Source organism: Bos javanicus, chromosome 6 (assembly GCF_032452875.1).
Source record: "Bos javanicus breed banteng chromosome 6, ARS-OSU_banteng_1.0, whole genome shotgun sequence".
In the NCBI taxonomy this organism is placed as follows: Eukaryota; Metazoa; Chordata; class Mammalia; order Artiodactyla; family Bovidae; genus Bos; species Bos javanicus.
Window position 1 is genome coordinate 98,104,961 of NC_083873.1, and position 16,338 is coordinate 98,121,298.

The 16,338-nt window shown below is 40.3% G+C and overlaps 1 protein-coding gene across 2 annotated transcripts in view; it reads left to right on the forward strand.

The window, feature by feature from the left end:
* Positions 1-1,870: 1,870 nt before the first annotated feature.
* The window catches only part of COPS4 (COP9 signalosome subunit 4), a 39,036-nt gene continuing 24,568 nt past the window's right edge, over positions 1,871-16,338 (forward strand). The window contains exons 1-4 of one of the 2 annotated variants that reach the window (XM_061420661.1): positions 1,871-2,037; positions 11,851-11,930; positions 14,499-14,650; positions 15,770-15,873. In XM_061420661.1, the coding sequence (XP_061276645.1) occupies positions 1,964-2,037; positions 11,851-11,930; positions 14,499-14,650; positions 15,770-15,873 (410 nt within the window). In that variant the 5' untranslated portion in view covers positions 1,871-1,963. The remainder of the gene's footprint in view (positions 2,038-11,850; positions 11,931-14,498; positions 14,651-15,769; positions 15,874-16,338) is intronic. The other variant, XM_061420660.1, reaches the window with a different exon arrangement.

Consider the following 16,338-nt stretch of genomic DNA (forward strand, 5'->3'; position numbering starts at 1 on the left):
ATAGGGCAGATTTAATGACCACTTAAAAAAAAAAAACAAACTTTAGGAGCTTCCCTGGTGGCTCAGACAGTAAAGAATTTGCCTACAATGCAAGAGACCTGGATTCAGTCCCTGAGTCGGGAGAATCCCCTGGAGGAGGAAATGGCAACCCACTCCAGTATTCTTGCCTAGAGAATACCATGGACAGAGGAGCCTGGTGGGCTATAGTCCGTGGGATCACAAAGAGCTGGACATGACTGAGCAATTAACACCTCACTTCAAAAACAACTTTGAGTATGTTTATTGGCACCTGAAACTGTCTGTAAAGGAAGCAGAGTTTACTGAATATTCAATGACATTATGTTTAAAAAAAGCTCACTGAAAAACCTGGTCTACAAATGCCCTCGCCTGTTCAAGTCCTAAAGCGTTCCCCTAGAGAGGGAATACCCTCCAACATCCAGTTAACTTGTATTTAGAACGCAAAGCTGGGGTCCACCAAATACAATGAACAATGCAATTATCCTCTCAAAATGCAGTACTAACCATGGTGTCCAACCACCATGCAGGTATAACAACTGTAGTGGGTGTTCATAATTCCTGGGCAGGATTCTACCATTGCTGTGGACAAGTAACTACTGTGCTTCCCACTCTTACTTTTCTGGAACTGTAGTTATCCTATTCCTTCTGTCCTTCCTCCTCTATTGTTTTGTATTACATGTTTGGGCCTGAGGCAGATAATTTGTTCTATAGTGTATATATGTCTGGACCATGAACAATTACCTCCAAACTTTTGGAGAGGGTTGTACATTATCAGACATCCTGGATTTTAAGCTGCTACAAACACTGAGTGGGAACTTGAACTTTCTTCTTTAGGGTTGAGTCTCCTACCGTAAGAAGGATACACACAGATATTGTATTATGATCAGAGGAACAAACGGTAGTGGAGACTGCTGGTTGACTCTCCAAAACCATCCTTTCCTTTGTGCCAGGCAAAAGGAAACTAAATATCCAGACTCACAGTTGCCAGGCATGGAGATCTCACTGTTTTTAACTATGGAGGGACATCTGAACCGGTAGTGAAGGACAGGAAAGCCTGGCTTGCTGCAGTCCATGGGGTCGCAAAGATTTGGACACGACTGAGCGACAGAACAACAATAACGACAACAAATCGCCACATTACTTTCTCAAAGGATTTCCTTGTTCTGGACTTTTCTTTCCCCTTCCCCAAATGGGGAACATGTTCTTTTTCACATATAAAGCGGCAAAAATTCAAAAGTTTAACACCCTTTGTAGGCAAGGCTGTAGAAATGTGCACTCCTATATAAATACATAAATACAATTACGTATTAAGGTAAGGCGATCATATAATTTGTCATCCAAATGGAACAGTTTCCAGAGTGAAAGGGCATGTTATTAACAATTACTCCAGGACGACAGATGGAAAATGGCACTGTCCTGGACAAACTGAGATGTATGATCAATCCATATACAGACGCAGAGTAGGAAGGGAATGGGGACATTTTTTATTGTACTTTACAAAAGTACCGGTCTGTGGTGAATTGTAAACAAAAAAACCTCGTTCTTTACCATGGGTAGTTTAAGTGCAGACTTAAAGAACAAGGGATGGTAAACTACAGACATGAGATCCGGAACTTGACGAAAACCCCGAAGTTTTGCGAATCGGGCACTTACTGGGGTTGCACAAGCGACACAGTCCCTTGGAGTTCATCCGCCAATCCGAAGTGGGAGCGCGTGAGCCGGAGCCTGTAAGAGAAGCCCGGGCGGGCCTAGGATTTGAGGAGTGGAGCTTCGCGTCAATCAACCTTGGAGGCGGACCTAACGCAGGCGCCCATACTCGGCGGTCTGGCCTACACAGGCGCTACTCTGTGGCATCTCGGGTTCCCTCTAGCCGCACTCTGGAGGACTACACTCGGTTTCTTTCGGCCGCGAGAGGCCCCGCAGCCTCCGCCGAGCTGGGAGAAAGATGGCGGCAGCCGTGCGACAGGATTTGGCCCAGCTCATGAATTCGAGCGGCTCTCATAAAGATCTGGCGGGCAAGTGAGTATTTCCCGGGGGCCTGGGAGGTGGAGAAGCAAGCCAGAGACTTGTTCTCCTTGGATTGACGGCGGCTTTCGGATGTGAAGCTAGGAGCGGGCCTGAAGATCAAGGGGGCGGGCCTGAGGTCGGTCGTGGAGGCAGACGTTGGGAGCAGCAGAAAACTGGAGGGGACCTTGTGCAGGGAGCGCTCAGGACCATAGATCTGGAGTGGCTGTCAACTTTTTCAGCCCTTGATGGCATCCTTTCCGTTCTCTAAAGATTCTAGAAGCGCGGTCTGTGGGACGACTGCTCCCATGGCCTTCTAAACCTTCTCCGGTGCCCCTTCCCAATCACTGGCCGGCCTCTCACACCGAATTCTGGCCTCTGTTTGCCTTTTCTCCGCCCGTTTTTTTCTCTTTGACTGGAACCTTGGTTTAGAGTTTTCCCGGGAGGTGGCTTCTTGAGGCTGACGGGGGCTGAGCAGGTATGGCCGCTATCATGACGTCCAGAACTACTTGAACCACCTTCTGTGGGTTGTGTTTTGGGTACTCTCTCTCCTCGCCACCAACTCTGAAGAAGGGCATGGAGGAATGTCACCACAACGTGGGTCAGGATGTCTAGAGTAGTGATGTTTGCAGAATTTTAAACAGATGATTAGAAATTTTGTCGGAATTTATGTAGAAGGGTTAAGTCCACTCCAACTTAAATTTGTGATTTGTGCCTGCCCTGCAGCCAGTTATTCAACAGTGTTAATTACATCTAGATAGATAGATAGGGAGATAGATAGATGTCTGTTTCCTCTTTGTAGATTTCACAGCACTATTATTATTTTTTTTTTGGTAATTCTGTTTCAAGTGTGCTTCTCAAATTGATCCTATTTACATTTGACAGCTAAGATCAGGTCGATCCATTTTAACAGGCTACACCTGTTTTAACCTGGCCATTGAAACATTGACTTTGTTTTATGTAGGCTGTAATGCATTTTGTCTGCTAGTAAATGTAATCCAGTATATCAGTGGGAAATTTAGCAGTGCTCTTGGGCTTAACTACTTTGTGGGGAAATTTCCCTCTCAGGAAGATGGGATAATTATAAGATAATTATTCTTTCTGAGGACAAAATAGAGTGTGTATATGCACCTAGAACAGTACCTGACACTTGGAAAGAGCCACAGGATTGTCCTCCTTACTATTATTATTATTAAGAAGCTGGTAAGTACATATTGACTTAATCCCTGGGTTGGAAATAAATTGAATATGTCTCACTGCTCAATTCTTTTTACATGTAATTTTGATAGATTTGGATGAAAGTAAAACTTACATATTTTTTTCCATGTTTGCTTTCCTTTTTGTTTTGTTAAAAAAAAGATAAGTGTGTTAGTTATCAGAAGAGATATAGTTTTCACGTATTTGTAGAATTCTGAAACTTAAGCTAAGCATTTACTTCCTCAGCTCTGAATTGCAGATAAACAACAGTATCTGCCTTATTGGGTGCGTCAGTTATTTACTGCTCTGTAACAAATCAAAAACTTAGTGGTGTAAAAGAAGTATAATTTCTCAATATGCTTTAGATCAAATAGGTCGTTTTGCTGGTCTTGTCTGGGCCTACTCATGCAAGTGCAGTCATCCTGCAGCTCAGCTGGGGTTGGGAGGGCTAAAATGGACTTGCATACACATGTAGCTGTTGGCTGGGTCTCTCTTTCTGCACACTGTCTCTCATTCAAGGCCTTAAGAAGGTTTCAAGGGGGTGAAAGAAGAAGCTGGCAAGGCCTCTTAAGGCTACCCTTGGAAGTCTCACAATATCAGGTCTCAAGCACTGGTCAGAGTAAGTCCCAAGACCAGGCTGGATTCAAGGCTAGAGGAAATGCAATCTACCTCTATGGGAAGAGGGGCCAGGTTACATTGCAGAGGGGCCTGGTTAGGAGGAGGTAATTGGATGCTATTATTGTAAGAGTCTAGTACACGAATTATTGTGAAGATTAAATGGAATAAAGTACTTGATAACTGATAGCCAGTGCTTCTTAAGGAAAGTCTTAGCCTTGCCTGTAGGTACATATCTGGTCCTGTCTGGGCAAGAATGTGTCATATTTATTTTCACAAGAAAACAGTTCTGCCAGCTACATGCTCTATGAGAGAAATACTCTTATACCAGTGGTTTTAGGGTTTGTATTAGGAGCGGAGTAACAAAGGTGGAGAAGGAAATGGCAACCCACTCCGGTATTCTTGCCTGGGAAATCCCATGGACAAAGGGGCCTGGTGGGCTATGGTCCCTAGGGTTCCAAAGAGTTAGACGTGACTTAGCAATTAAATTGGAGAAGGAAATGGCAACCCACTCCAGTATTCTTGCCTGGAGAATTCCGTGGGTAGAGGAACCTGGTGGGCTGCTGTCCATGGGGTCACACAGAGTCGGTCACGACTGAAGCAACTTAGCATGCATGCATGCAACAGAGGAGTCCATATTAAGAAATAATGGAATAAATTCCTTTTTGAAATATTGCTGAATTACCAGCAATTTACAGAATATCTATGAGTAGGTTTTCAATAAATATTGCTTGACTCAGTAAATAGCTGGAAAGGTGTAGAGTTTGTATTTGAAACCAGGTTTCTGTACTCTAAAAAGCTAATTTTTAACCTGGCAGACTACACTGCTTTTCTTGTCAAAACTTCAATTAGAAATACTTTGCCATAACTCTGAAATAATAGCAGTTTAAAATTGATATAAAAAATCGGCTATATGAGAAGCAATTTTGCAAATTATATATGCTGCTTTTGTACATATGCATTGTGTTGATTATCTCATACAAGTTTCATAAGAGAAAATCCTTGAGAGAGGGCATTTCTTGTGCTAGCTTATTCACTTGGCTAAAACCTGTGTGGTTCTTCAGAATTCAGTTCAGATGTTATTTCTTCCATAAAGCTTCTGAGAACAACCATCATCACATCGAGGACTCGGTTATTTGCTCTTCCTCTGCCCAGTGGCATCCTGTGTTTACCTCTAGGATAGCGCATCATTGTTTTGTCTTTTAACTTCTCTGCTTTTCCGACTAGATTGTTACTTCTCTGAGGGCAGGTTTGAGGTCATGGATTTAAGGTCTTTGCTGAGTCAATGTTATACAGATATGACCCTGCCCACCCCACCCCCAGTTCTGTGGGATGGAGGGTACCCAGAGGAAGATATCAGGCCTTTGAAATCGAAACATTTCATTTTACAAAAAAACTGTTAACCTGGAGAAAGAAGAGAATGGGGGCTCTTTTAGTTGCCCCCCCCCCCACACACAGCTCAGATTACACAGACACACACCTTACATACACTATACACACACATGCCCCAAAGGCAGGTTCAGTTCAGTTCAGTCGCTCAGTCATGTCCGACTGTTCGCAACCCCATGAATCACAGCATGCCAGGCCTCCCTGTCCATCACCAACTCCGGAGTTCACTGAGACTCATGTCCATCGAGTCAGTGATGCCTTCCAGCCATCTCATCCTCTGTCGTCCCCTTCTCCTCCTGCCCCCAATCCCTCCGAGCATCAGGGTCTTTTCCAATGAGTCAACTCTTCACATGAGGTGGCCAAAGTACTGGAGTTTCAGCTTTAGCATCATTCCTTCCAAAGAAATCCCAGGGCTGATCTCCTTCAGAATGGACTGGTTGGATCTCCTTGCAGTCCAAGGGACTCTTAAGCAGCTTCTCCAACACCACATTTCAAAAGCATCAATTCTTCGGCACTCAGCCTTCTTCACAGTCCAGCTCTCACATCCATACATGACCACAGGAAAAACCATAGCCTTGACTAGATGGACCTTTGTTGGCAAAGTAATGTCTCTGCTTTTGAATATGCTATGTAGGTTGGACATAACTTTCCTTCCAAGGAGTAAGCGTCTTTTAATTTCATGGCTGCAGTCACCATCTGCAGTGATTTTGGAGCCCCCAAAAATAAAGTCTGACACTGTTTCCACTGTTTCCCCATCTGTTTCCCATGAAGTGACGGGACCGGATGCCATGATCTTCGTTTTCTGAATGTTGAGCTTTAAGCCAACTTTTTCACTCTCCACTTTCACTTTCATCAAGAGGCTTTTGAGTTCCTCTTCAGTTTCTGACATAAGGGTGGTGTCATCTGCATATCTGAGGTTATTGATACTTCTCCCGGCAATCTTGATTCCAGCTTGTGTTTCTTCCAGTCCAGCGTTTCTCATGATGTACTCTGCATAGAAGTTAAACAAGCAGGATGATAATATACAGCCTTGACGTACTCCTTTTCCTATTTGGAACCAGTTGTTGTTCCATGTTGTTCCATGTCCAGTTCTAACTGTTGATAACTGTTGCTTCCTGACCTGCATACAGATTTCTTAAGAGGCAGGTCAGGTGGTCTGGTATTCCCATCTCTTTCAGAATTTTCCACAGTTTATTGTGATCCACACAGTCAAAGGCTTTGGCATAGTCAATAAAGCAGAAATAGATGTTTTTCTGCAACTCTCTTGCTTTTTCCATGATCCAGTGGATGTTGGCAATTTGATCTCTGGTTCCTCTGCCTTTTCTAAAACCAGCTTGAACATCAGAAAGTTCATGGTTCACATATTGCTGAAGCCTGGCTCGGAAAATTTTGAGCATTACTTTACTAGCATGTGAGATGAGTGCAATTGTGCGGTAGTTTGACCATTCTTTGGCATTGCCTTTCTTTGGGATTGGAATGAAAACTGACCTTTTCCAGTCCTGTAGCCACTGCTGAGTTTTCCAAATTTGCTGGCATATTGAGTGCAGCACTTTCACAGCATCATCTTTCAGGATTTGAAATAGCTCAACTGGAATTCCATCACCTCCACTAGCTTTGTTTGTAGTGATGCTTTCTAAGGTCCACTTGACTTCACATTCCAGGATGTCTGGCTCTAGATGAGTGATCATATCATCGTGATTATCTGGGTCGTGAAGATCTTTTTTGTACAGTTCTTCTGTGTATTCTTGCCATCTCTTCTTAATATCTTCTGCTTCTATTAGGTCCATACCATTTCTGTCCTTTATTGACAGGAGGTTACATAGCCTCAAAGACCCCTTCTAATGTAGATTCTCTGGTTCTCTGTTATTCCCACATACAAATTTCAGTGATTCACATCTGAAGAGGGGCGTTCTGTAAAATCTAGTGTTTACCATATGCCAAGCATAACTTTAATTACATTTTAATCTTAAACAGTAAATGATATTACTTACATTGGTGGTGGTGGTGGTAGTTGCTCAGTCGTATCTGAGTCTTTTGTGGCCCATGGACTATAACCCGCCAGGCTCCTCTGTCCTTGAAATTTCAGGCAAGAATACTAGAGTGGGTAGCCATGCCTTTCTCTGGAGGGTCTTCCCAACCAAGGAATTGAACCCAGGTCACCTGCATTGCAGGCAGATTCTGTACCATCTGAGTCACCAGGGAAGCCCCAGATATTATTTACATTACATATGAGAAAACAGGTGAAATCGTTTGCTCCAAGGTCACATAGCTAGTGACAAACCTAGAATACAGTCTGTCGCTTGGCTCAATGCCCTTCACTCGAAACACACCTACTTTTTGGTTTTATATTTTCAGCAAACTGGATGCCTTTTCAGATATTGATTTTTTTTTTTTTTTTTTTGCCTGGATAGCTTCTTCTCACATGTTTTCCTACTTACCACTAAGTTCAGATATTTAAAATGCTTACAGATCAACCTCATTAGAAAATTATTTCTCTTCTAAATTATATTAACGCTTAGCTGTAAGATTTTGTCTTTAATTTTCTGCAGCTTCACTATGATGAGTGTGTGGATTTGATTTTGCTCATCTGTGTCAATTAAGTTTTGCTGTGAAATAAACCACCCCAGAACTTTGTGGCTTAAAACAGAGTCATTTATTAGCTCACAGTTGGGTTTATTGGCAGTTTGAGCTGGGCCCAGCTGGTTGATTCTTCCCTGCTCCACATGGTCTTGGTTCCACAGGGGCTCCACATGCATCAGATCAGGTAGGCAACTCTGCTTCTCTGTGTTGGCTGGGGCAGTGGTGCTGACTAGGCTACTTACCTTATTATCCAAAAGGTTGTGTAAGTGCAAGTGAAAGTTGCTCAGTTGGGTCCAACTCTATGTAACCCCATGGGCTGCAGCCTGCCAGGCTCCTCTGTCCATGGAGTTCTCCAGGCAAGCATACTGAAGTGGGTAGCCATTCTCTTCTCCAGGGCATCTTCCCAACCCAAGGATCAAAGCCAGGTCTCTTGCATTGCAGGCAGATTCTTTACCATCTGAGCCACCAGGGAAGCCCCATCCAGTAAGTTGGCCTGGACTAATTCATGTGGCAAAATCAGGTTCCAGGAGATAAAGATAAACACAAATTCTCTTGAAATCTGTGCTTGGAACAGGCATGTTACTTCTGCTGCCTTCTGTTGGTCAAAACAAGCCCAGATCAGAGGGTGGGGAGATAAACTCTACCTCTTGATGCAAAGACCTACAAAGTCACATTGCAAAGGTGCATAGATACAGAGAGTATAAGAATTGGGGCCAATTTTTGTAAATGCTCTATGGCATTATCCTGGTTAGGCTTCCTTGTGTTTCTTGAATCAAAGGATTGGATTCTTTCATTGTCTTAGAGGTTTTTCAGCTTGCACTCTGTAAATGTTGCCTCTATCCCATTCTGTTTTCTCTTCTAGCACCCCAGGGAAACCCTTGTCAGGCCGTCTTACTGTGACCTCTCTGCCCTTTCCTCTGTCTTCTGTACTTTCCATTTCAGTGCTTTATTCTGGATAAGTTCTTCTGACCTGCTTTCTACTTTACCAGTTCTTCAAGAGTGTCTAGTCCACTGGGAAGAACTCCGTTGTGTTTTAAGTTTTGGTGATATTACTTCTTAGTTATGTAGTTTTGGTGATTCTTTTTTTTCAAATGAACTTTTTATAAAGACAACTAGCCAATCTGATCACACGGACCACAGCCGTGTCTAACTCAGTGACACTAAGCCATGCCGTGTGGAGCCACCCGAGACGGACGGACGGGTCATGGTGTAGAGGTCTGACAGAATGTGGTTAATGGCAAACCACTTCAGTATTCTTGCCTTGAGAACCCCACGAACAGTATGAAAAGGCAAAAAGATAGGACACTGAAAGATGAACTCCCCAGGTCAGTAGGTGCCCAATATGCTACTGGAGATCAGTGGAGAAATAACTCCAGAAAGAATGAAGGAATGGAGCCAAAGCAAAAACAATACCCAGTTGTGGATGGGACTGGTGATCGAAGCAAGGTTTTGGGAAAGATTGAGGGCAGGAGGAGAAGGGGACGACAGATGATGAGATGGTTGGATGGCATCACCGACTCAATGGACATGGGTTTGGGTGGACTCCGGGAGTTGGTGATGGACAGGGAGGCCTGGCGTGCTGCATTCCATGGGGTCGCAAAGAGTCGGACGTGACTCAGTGACTGAACTGAACTGAACTGAAGTGACTGTGGTACATTTTCCCGTGTATGTGTTTTATTGACCTCCAAATCCCTTCAAGTGCCAAGAAATCAGAAATTGATATACTGAACTTTAATTCACATATATGATAGGCGTTTGTTTGATAAACATTTGTCGATGATAAATGCATGGGACAGAGACACAAGGTTGCCTTAATTAACTAAATTTCTTTTTTTCCATAGTATTTTTTTTTAATGGAAAAATATTTGGTACTTGTCATGTACCACTCCACATCAGTCATTTTTCCATCTTTTCCATTGTTTTAGATTTAAAAAAATTTTTTTGATGTTCCCAATATAGATTAGTTGATTGATAAGTTGTGAAACTGTAAATTAAAACTTAAGTTATTAGCAAATTTTTATAAGTGAGACATTGTCATCTTTGAATATAATATTAGTACAAGATAACTGGGCTTTAAGAATAAGAGGGTTTAGCCATAGTCTTGATTTAATTTATATGAAAAGTAAGGTAATCTAAAAAAGAAATCATAAACCAATGAATGCATTAACTAAAATCATGCCCAGGGCAATAAAGTATATGTATAAATGTAGATAGGGAAAAAAAATCTGTGTGTATAAGAGTGTGTGTATATGTATATATCCAGAGAGAGAGAATGAGATTTTTTGTGTGTGGGATCTCAGTTCCTTGACCCGGGATTGAACCCGGACCATGGCAATGAAAGCCTGGAAACCTAACTAGCAGGGCACCAGGGAACTCCTGAAAATGAGATTCCGTCTGAATAAATTATTAGATGACTGTATTTTATCCCTCAAATTTAGAAATTTTTAAAATAGCAATTTTTATTTTAAAGCTTGATAATATTTCCTTTCTTTCTTAGACTAGTTTGACTCTTCTTTTGGAGTTGGCTGTCTTTTCTGTTAGTATACCTGCTTTCTTACAAAGCCAGTTTGATTCATTGCAGTTTTGAGAAATCATACAGTCAAGCTTGTGAGAATATCAGATGAGAATCAGTGAGTGCTGAACTGTAGCTTGAGGATGTGCCTTACAAATACAAGTCATAAATTTGAAAGAATTTGGGCCTTATTTGTATGTTTTTGTTTCTTGACTATATTCTGGATAATGTTTTGAATAATTGCAATTTGGTTTTTTAAATGCATTAATGAATGCTTTTGATAAATATTATGATTGAGACAAAGGGGATAAAGAATAGTATAATACCTATGTATCAACCACTCAATTTAAGAAATAAAATGTTCCTAATACTGTTGTATCTTCGAGTGCTTATGATATGCCAAGTACTGTTCTAGGCATTATATGTACTATACTTAGTCACTCAGTCATGTTTGACTCTCTGCGACCCTGTGCACTATAGCCCACCAGGCTCCTCTGTCCATGGGGATTCTCCAGGCAAAAATATTGGAGTGGGTTGCCATGCCCTCCTCCACATAGGAGTAAACGAAACAAAAAATCCTTGTCCTGATGGAGCTGACAGGTTAGGAAGCAATTTGCTATCGCTTAATAATTCTTATCAGTCTTGTTTTTAGCGTTACACCCTCATTTTTAGAATGCTGCTTTGAATTTTTGTGATCATGAATATTAGAATAGTTGTTAGAAGCTAATGCAAGTAGAGAACTAACGGGCACTGCCTGACAGCATGAAGGACGTTCAGTCAGTACATTTGGCTTGGTGGGGTGTGTTTTGTACACACTAAGACACTTGATCTCTAGTATTTGGCTTCATTGCCTAGTCAACATTACCCTGTTGTTGGTAATCCTATATTCATAAGGAAAAGGTTCTGGGTCACCTCAAATAATGTCCTTGTGCATACATTAGTGAAGGATATATAGCTTACCTTTTGAGGCACTTGAAAGAAAATTGATGTTTTAAATTCAGAACTAAAACTTTAAAGAAAAAGTGGCATCTTAGATCCAGGAACTTAGATTTAGTCTTTTTGTGATGGACATGGAAACTTTAAAAATCGTGGTATACTGTAAAGAAAACCAGAAGTGGCACTTTGAATTGTAGATTTAATGTTTCTTATGATGGACTGAAAACTTAAAAAAAATCTGTAATGTACTACTATAAAGAAAGCCACAAACTAGAGCACAGTGAAAGCAACCAGGGTAAATAGAAATAAACATCAAAGTTAGTATTAGATTATATGCTCGTGCTCAGTTGCTCAGTTTGCAACCCCATGGACTGCAGCCCTCCAGGCTCCTCTATCCATGGAATTATTTAGGCAAAAATGTTGGAGTGGATTGCCATTTCCTCCTCCAGGGGATCTTCCTGAGCCAGGAATCAAACGCCTGTGTCCTGCATCTCTTGCATTGGCAGACAGATTCTTTATTAGTGAGCCACCTGGGAAGCCCATAGTCTATATAGGTGACTTCTAAACACACTTTTTTTTTTTTTTCTGTATTATTTTAGGTATCGTCAGATCCTGGAAAAAGCCATTCAGTTATCTGGGGCAGAACAACTAGAAGCTTTAAAAGCTTTTGTGGAATCAAGTAAGTGGAAGAAAAATTCCATGTTTGCCTTATATTACCAAGTTAAGACTTAAAAGCTTGCTCAAGCCTTGTTTTAGATTGTCAATATAATTTACATTGTGAGTAAATTAAATATGCATTGAGCTTGATTGATTTTAGAATTTAAACTACATGCCACTTGATATTTGTTTTTCAATGAACTGTGAAGAGGTTGTTAAGTTTACATTTATGGTTTTGCATAGTTATTAATATAATAACTGATGAGAGGCAGTATAGCAAATGACAGAGAGTAGTCTGGATTCAAATCCTGGTCTGCTGTTTTATTAGCTGTGTGATCTTGGGTCGATTATAACCTTTCTATGCCTTCTTTTCCTTGTCTATAAAATGGGGATATGATAACTACCCCGTAGAATTGTTGGAAAATTAAATGACTTAATATCCATAATAAAGTGCTTACAACAGTACCTAGCATATGATAAGTGCTAGATAAGAATTAGCTGTTGTTAAGAACATTTCTTTTGAATGGGAACTAGAAATTTCCATTCTTTTAAGATATTCTTCCCTACTCCCTCACTTCAAGCATACCCAGTTATTTTGAAAATTACTCAGAATTCAGGCTGGAATTTATTCTGAGTTCACAATATTAATGATACTTGATAGTGCTTTACAGGTACAGTGTGCGTCACACACGTGCGTCACACAGGCTCTGTTTTGTAACCCTGTGATTAACAATATAGGTGTAAGTAGCCCTATATAATATATTATAAAATGAGTCTCAGGATTCAGTGATTTTTTTTTCCCCAAGGACATTTCGTTAGTCGGTGGCAGAGCCTAGACTTCTAACAGTTATAGGTGCCTAATGGCATGTGTCATGAAACTGTTCTCCATCACATCCGGTATCATTCAGTTCCAATTAATACACTGTAAACTGATTAGTTACACAGCCTGTCAGTTACTGCCTCAAATAACTCAGGCCTGCAATGTGAAACAAACTGGCAGTGGTTTCAGAAAAACTCATAGCTTTTTAAAGACCATTGCACTTAGTAGTAAAAGAGCAGTGCTTTTTATAAACATTGAATCCAGTGAACCTGGTGAACCTCCAGTGAACCAGTGAAGCAGTCTACTGTTACAATCATTTGCATCAGCTGAATAGTTTTTGAACCATCATTTATTTCCCTAGTAACTACTGATTTAAACTTAATTTATCTAAGGAGTGGTTTACAAACACCATGCATCTTTTAAAAATGTAATTAAAGTGATAATAATAACTGACATTTGTTGAGTGGTATGTGCCAGGTATTGCTTAAAGCGCTTTAGGTAAATTGCATTTAAGTTTCACAGCAACCTTCTTCACAGGTCTTTCTTCTTCTGTGAACCTAACTTCACAAAAGAGGAAAGAGAAGCACAGGGGAATGTCTCTTGCCTGAGGGCATATAATCAGGAGGGTTTGTAAGCAGTGTGGCTCCAGAGTTTTTATCCTTAATCATATATAATAGTATAGCATAAATGTTTACAAGCAATGGCATAAAATATGTTTATACATCTTGTTGTTTTGTCACTAAGTTCTGTCCAACTCTTTGCAACCCCGTGAACTGTAACCCTCCAAGCTCCTCTGTCCAGGGGATTCTCCAGGCAAGAATACTAGAGAGGGTTGCCCTTTCCTTCTCCAGGGGATCTTCCCGACCCAAGGCTCGACCTGCATCTCCTGCGTTGGCAGGCAGATTCTTTACCTCTGAGCCACCAGGGAAACCCATCCATACATCTGGTGCTGACCTAAGTTCTTTTTTTTTATAGTAGAAAATGACTTTATTTTTTATTTATATTTTTTAAGCCTCTATTTATTAAAAATTTTTTGTTCTTTTCTTTTTTGGCCTCACCATGCGGCATACAGGATCTTAGTTCAGCATGTGGATCTTAGTTCACTGACAGGGATCAGACCCATGCCCACTCCTGTGAAATCATGGTTTCCTGACCACTGGACAACCAGGAAATTTCCTAGTACTAACCTAAGTTCTTATTTGTTGTTTTTGTTGGTAAAGTACAGGTGGCAGTAACTATCTCTCCTCACTTTATTTAAACTGAATGAAAATTGTTTCACTGTTTCTTCTTTAACTTTTTTTTTCTGTAGCTAGGTGGGATATAAGAATGTAAATAAAAATATAGGTGCCTTCACTTTGTAGAAATATAAAGAAGAGAAAGGAATAACATAAAATTCTCAACTGTTAACTTTTTCTCAGTCACTTTGTAGAAATATAAAGAAGAGAAAGGAATAACATAAAATTCTCAACTGTTAACTTTTTCTCAGCCATTTCTGATTCTTAGAAAAGTTGTGGTATTTAAAGTGCTTCCCAGGTGGCATTAGGTATTTTTAATGTTTTGGTGTAGTTGTTAAGTGATCAAATAATTCAGAATAAGAAAAACTGGTTCTGTAATATAAGGTCATAGAAGTATGGAGATCTGTAAGTAATGCTTTGAAAGGTACACTGATATATTTTAGTATTAATTTTAGGTGAAAATTGATTGCTTAGTGAAAATATACAGATTATTCATGTTTTTCTTATCCTTTACTTTTTTTTTTTTTTAAACAAGTGGTAAATGAGAATGTCAGCCTCGTGATCTCTCGCCAGTTGCTGACTGATTTCTGCACCCATCTCCCTAACCTGCCTGATAGCACAGCCAAAGAAATCTATCATTTCACCTTGGAGAAGATCCAGCCTAGAGTCATTTCATTTGAGGAGCAGGTAAATACCTAGAGCAGTGATTTTTGTTTTATTTTTAGAAACCTGTTTATTATGTTTTCTTTTTTAAAAAGTATTGTTGATTATAAGTTTCAGGTGTATGGTATAATGATTCACAAGTTTTACAGGTTATATCCCATTTATAGTTAATATTATAAAATATTGGCTATTAAGAGTGGTGATTTTTAAGCGTGAGATAGTAGCAATTATTTTGAGAGATACCATTAAATTTTTAAAGGAGATAATCATTCAATTTTATTTCTACAAAATAGTGTACCAAACAGCATTTTACAGTATAAGATCAAATAAGTATTATGATACTTTAAGTCCAGCTGACATTTGCTTATATACTATAATTTGCTTTTATGAACGAAATATTACTTTTTAGATTATTTTATTTTTGAAAATTATTTGGGACTGTGTTTATTTGGGACTGTGCTGGGTCTTCATTGCTATAATTTGCTTTTATGAACCAAATATTACTTTTTAGATTATTTTATTTTTGAAAATTATTTGGGACTGTGTTTCTTTGGGACTGTGCTGGGTCTTCATTGCTGGGCAGGCTTTCCTGTAGTTGTGGTGAGCAGGGGCTGCTCTCTAGTTGCAATGTGAGGACTGCTTATTGCAGTGGCTTCTCTTGTTGCAGAGTGCAGGCTCTCGGCACACAGGCTCAGTAGTTGTGGCTCTTGGGCTTAGTTGCTCATCAGGAAGTAGAATTCTTCCTGATCCAGGGATCAAACCTATGTCCCCTGCATTGGCAGGCAGATTCTTTACCACCAGATTTCCAGGGAAGCCCTAGATTATTTTTAAAAATCAATAAATTGTTAATTAGACTGAGAACATAGGAGAACTCCAGCATTATATGTGCAGTGACACAAAAACAAGACTTAATATTTAAATTTTGCTATAATCCACATTAGAGAAATGTGTTAGTTCACTGTTTTGCTATTTTATGACTGCAGAGTTCACAGAAGAAATTTGGGTAGTCTAGGTAAACTTACTAGTTGCTTGCCTGCATAGTGTGTTGGATAAGAGCATTGTCGTGATAGATCTCATTCTATTTATTTTAATTAGTTACTAATATCAATGGAAATAATTTAACCCATATGCTTCCTATTTCAGGTTGCTTCCATAAGACAGCATCTTGCATCCATATATGAAAAAGAAGAAGATTGGAGAAATGCAGCCCAAGTGTTGGTGGGAATTCCTTTGGAAACAGGACAAAAGTATAGTAAATAGTGGATATTGGATGGATATGTATAACTGTTCACTTACTTTTTTCTTCCATTTTAGTACAGGAAACAGATAATGAACAATTTAATGAATAAATAGATAAATTTTGTACCATGTTAGAAGGTGATAAGGGCTATGGAGAAAGGGGATAAAGTGAGGGGCGGGATGTGTTACTAGTCAGGGTGATTAGAGTGGTAGGGTGGTCCTGATAGCACCTTTCTAAACACTTGAAGGGGGTAACGGAGTGGCTGTGCGCTCCTGGAGAGAAGAGTATCGGTAGATCCTCTTGGAGAGGATGGCTATGGAAAGGCCGTAAGATGGGAGCTTGCTCAGAGTATTTTAAGAAGACCAAGGAGACCACTGTGGGTGGAGTGAGCAAAGGGGAAAGTGACAGAGGGTGAGATCAGAGAGGACTGGGATGAGGACGTGGAGCCTTGTCAGTCATCGTAAGGCCTTTG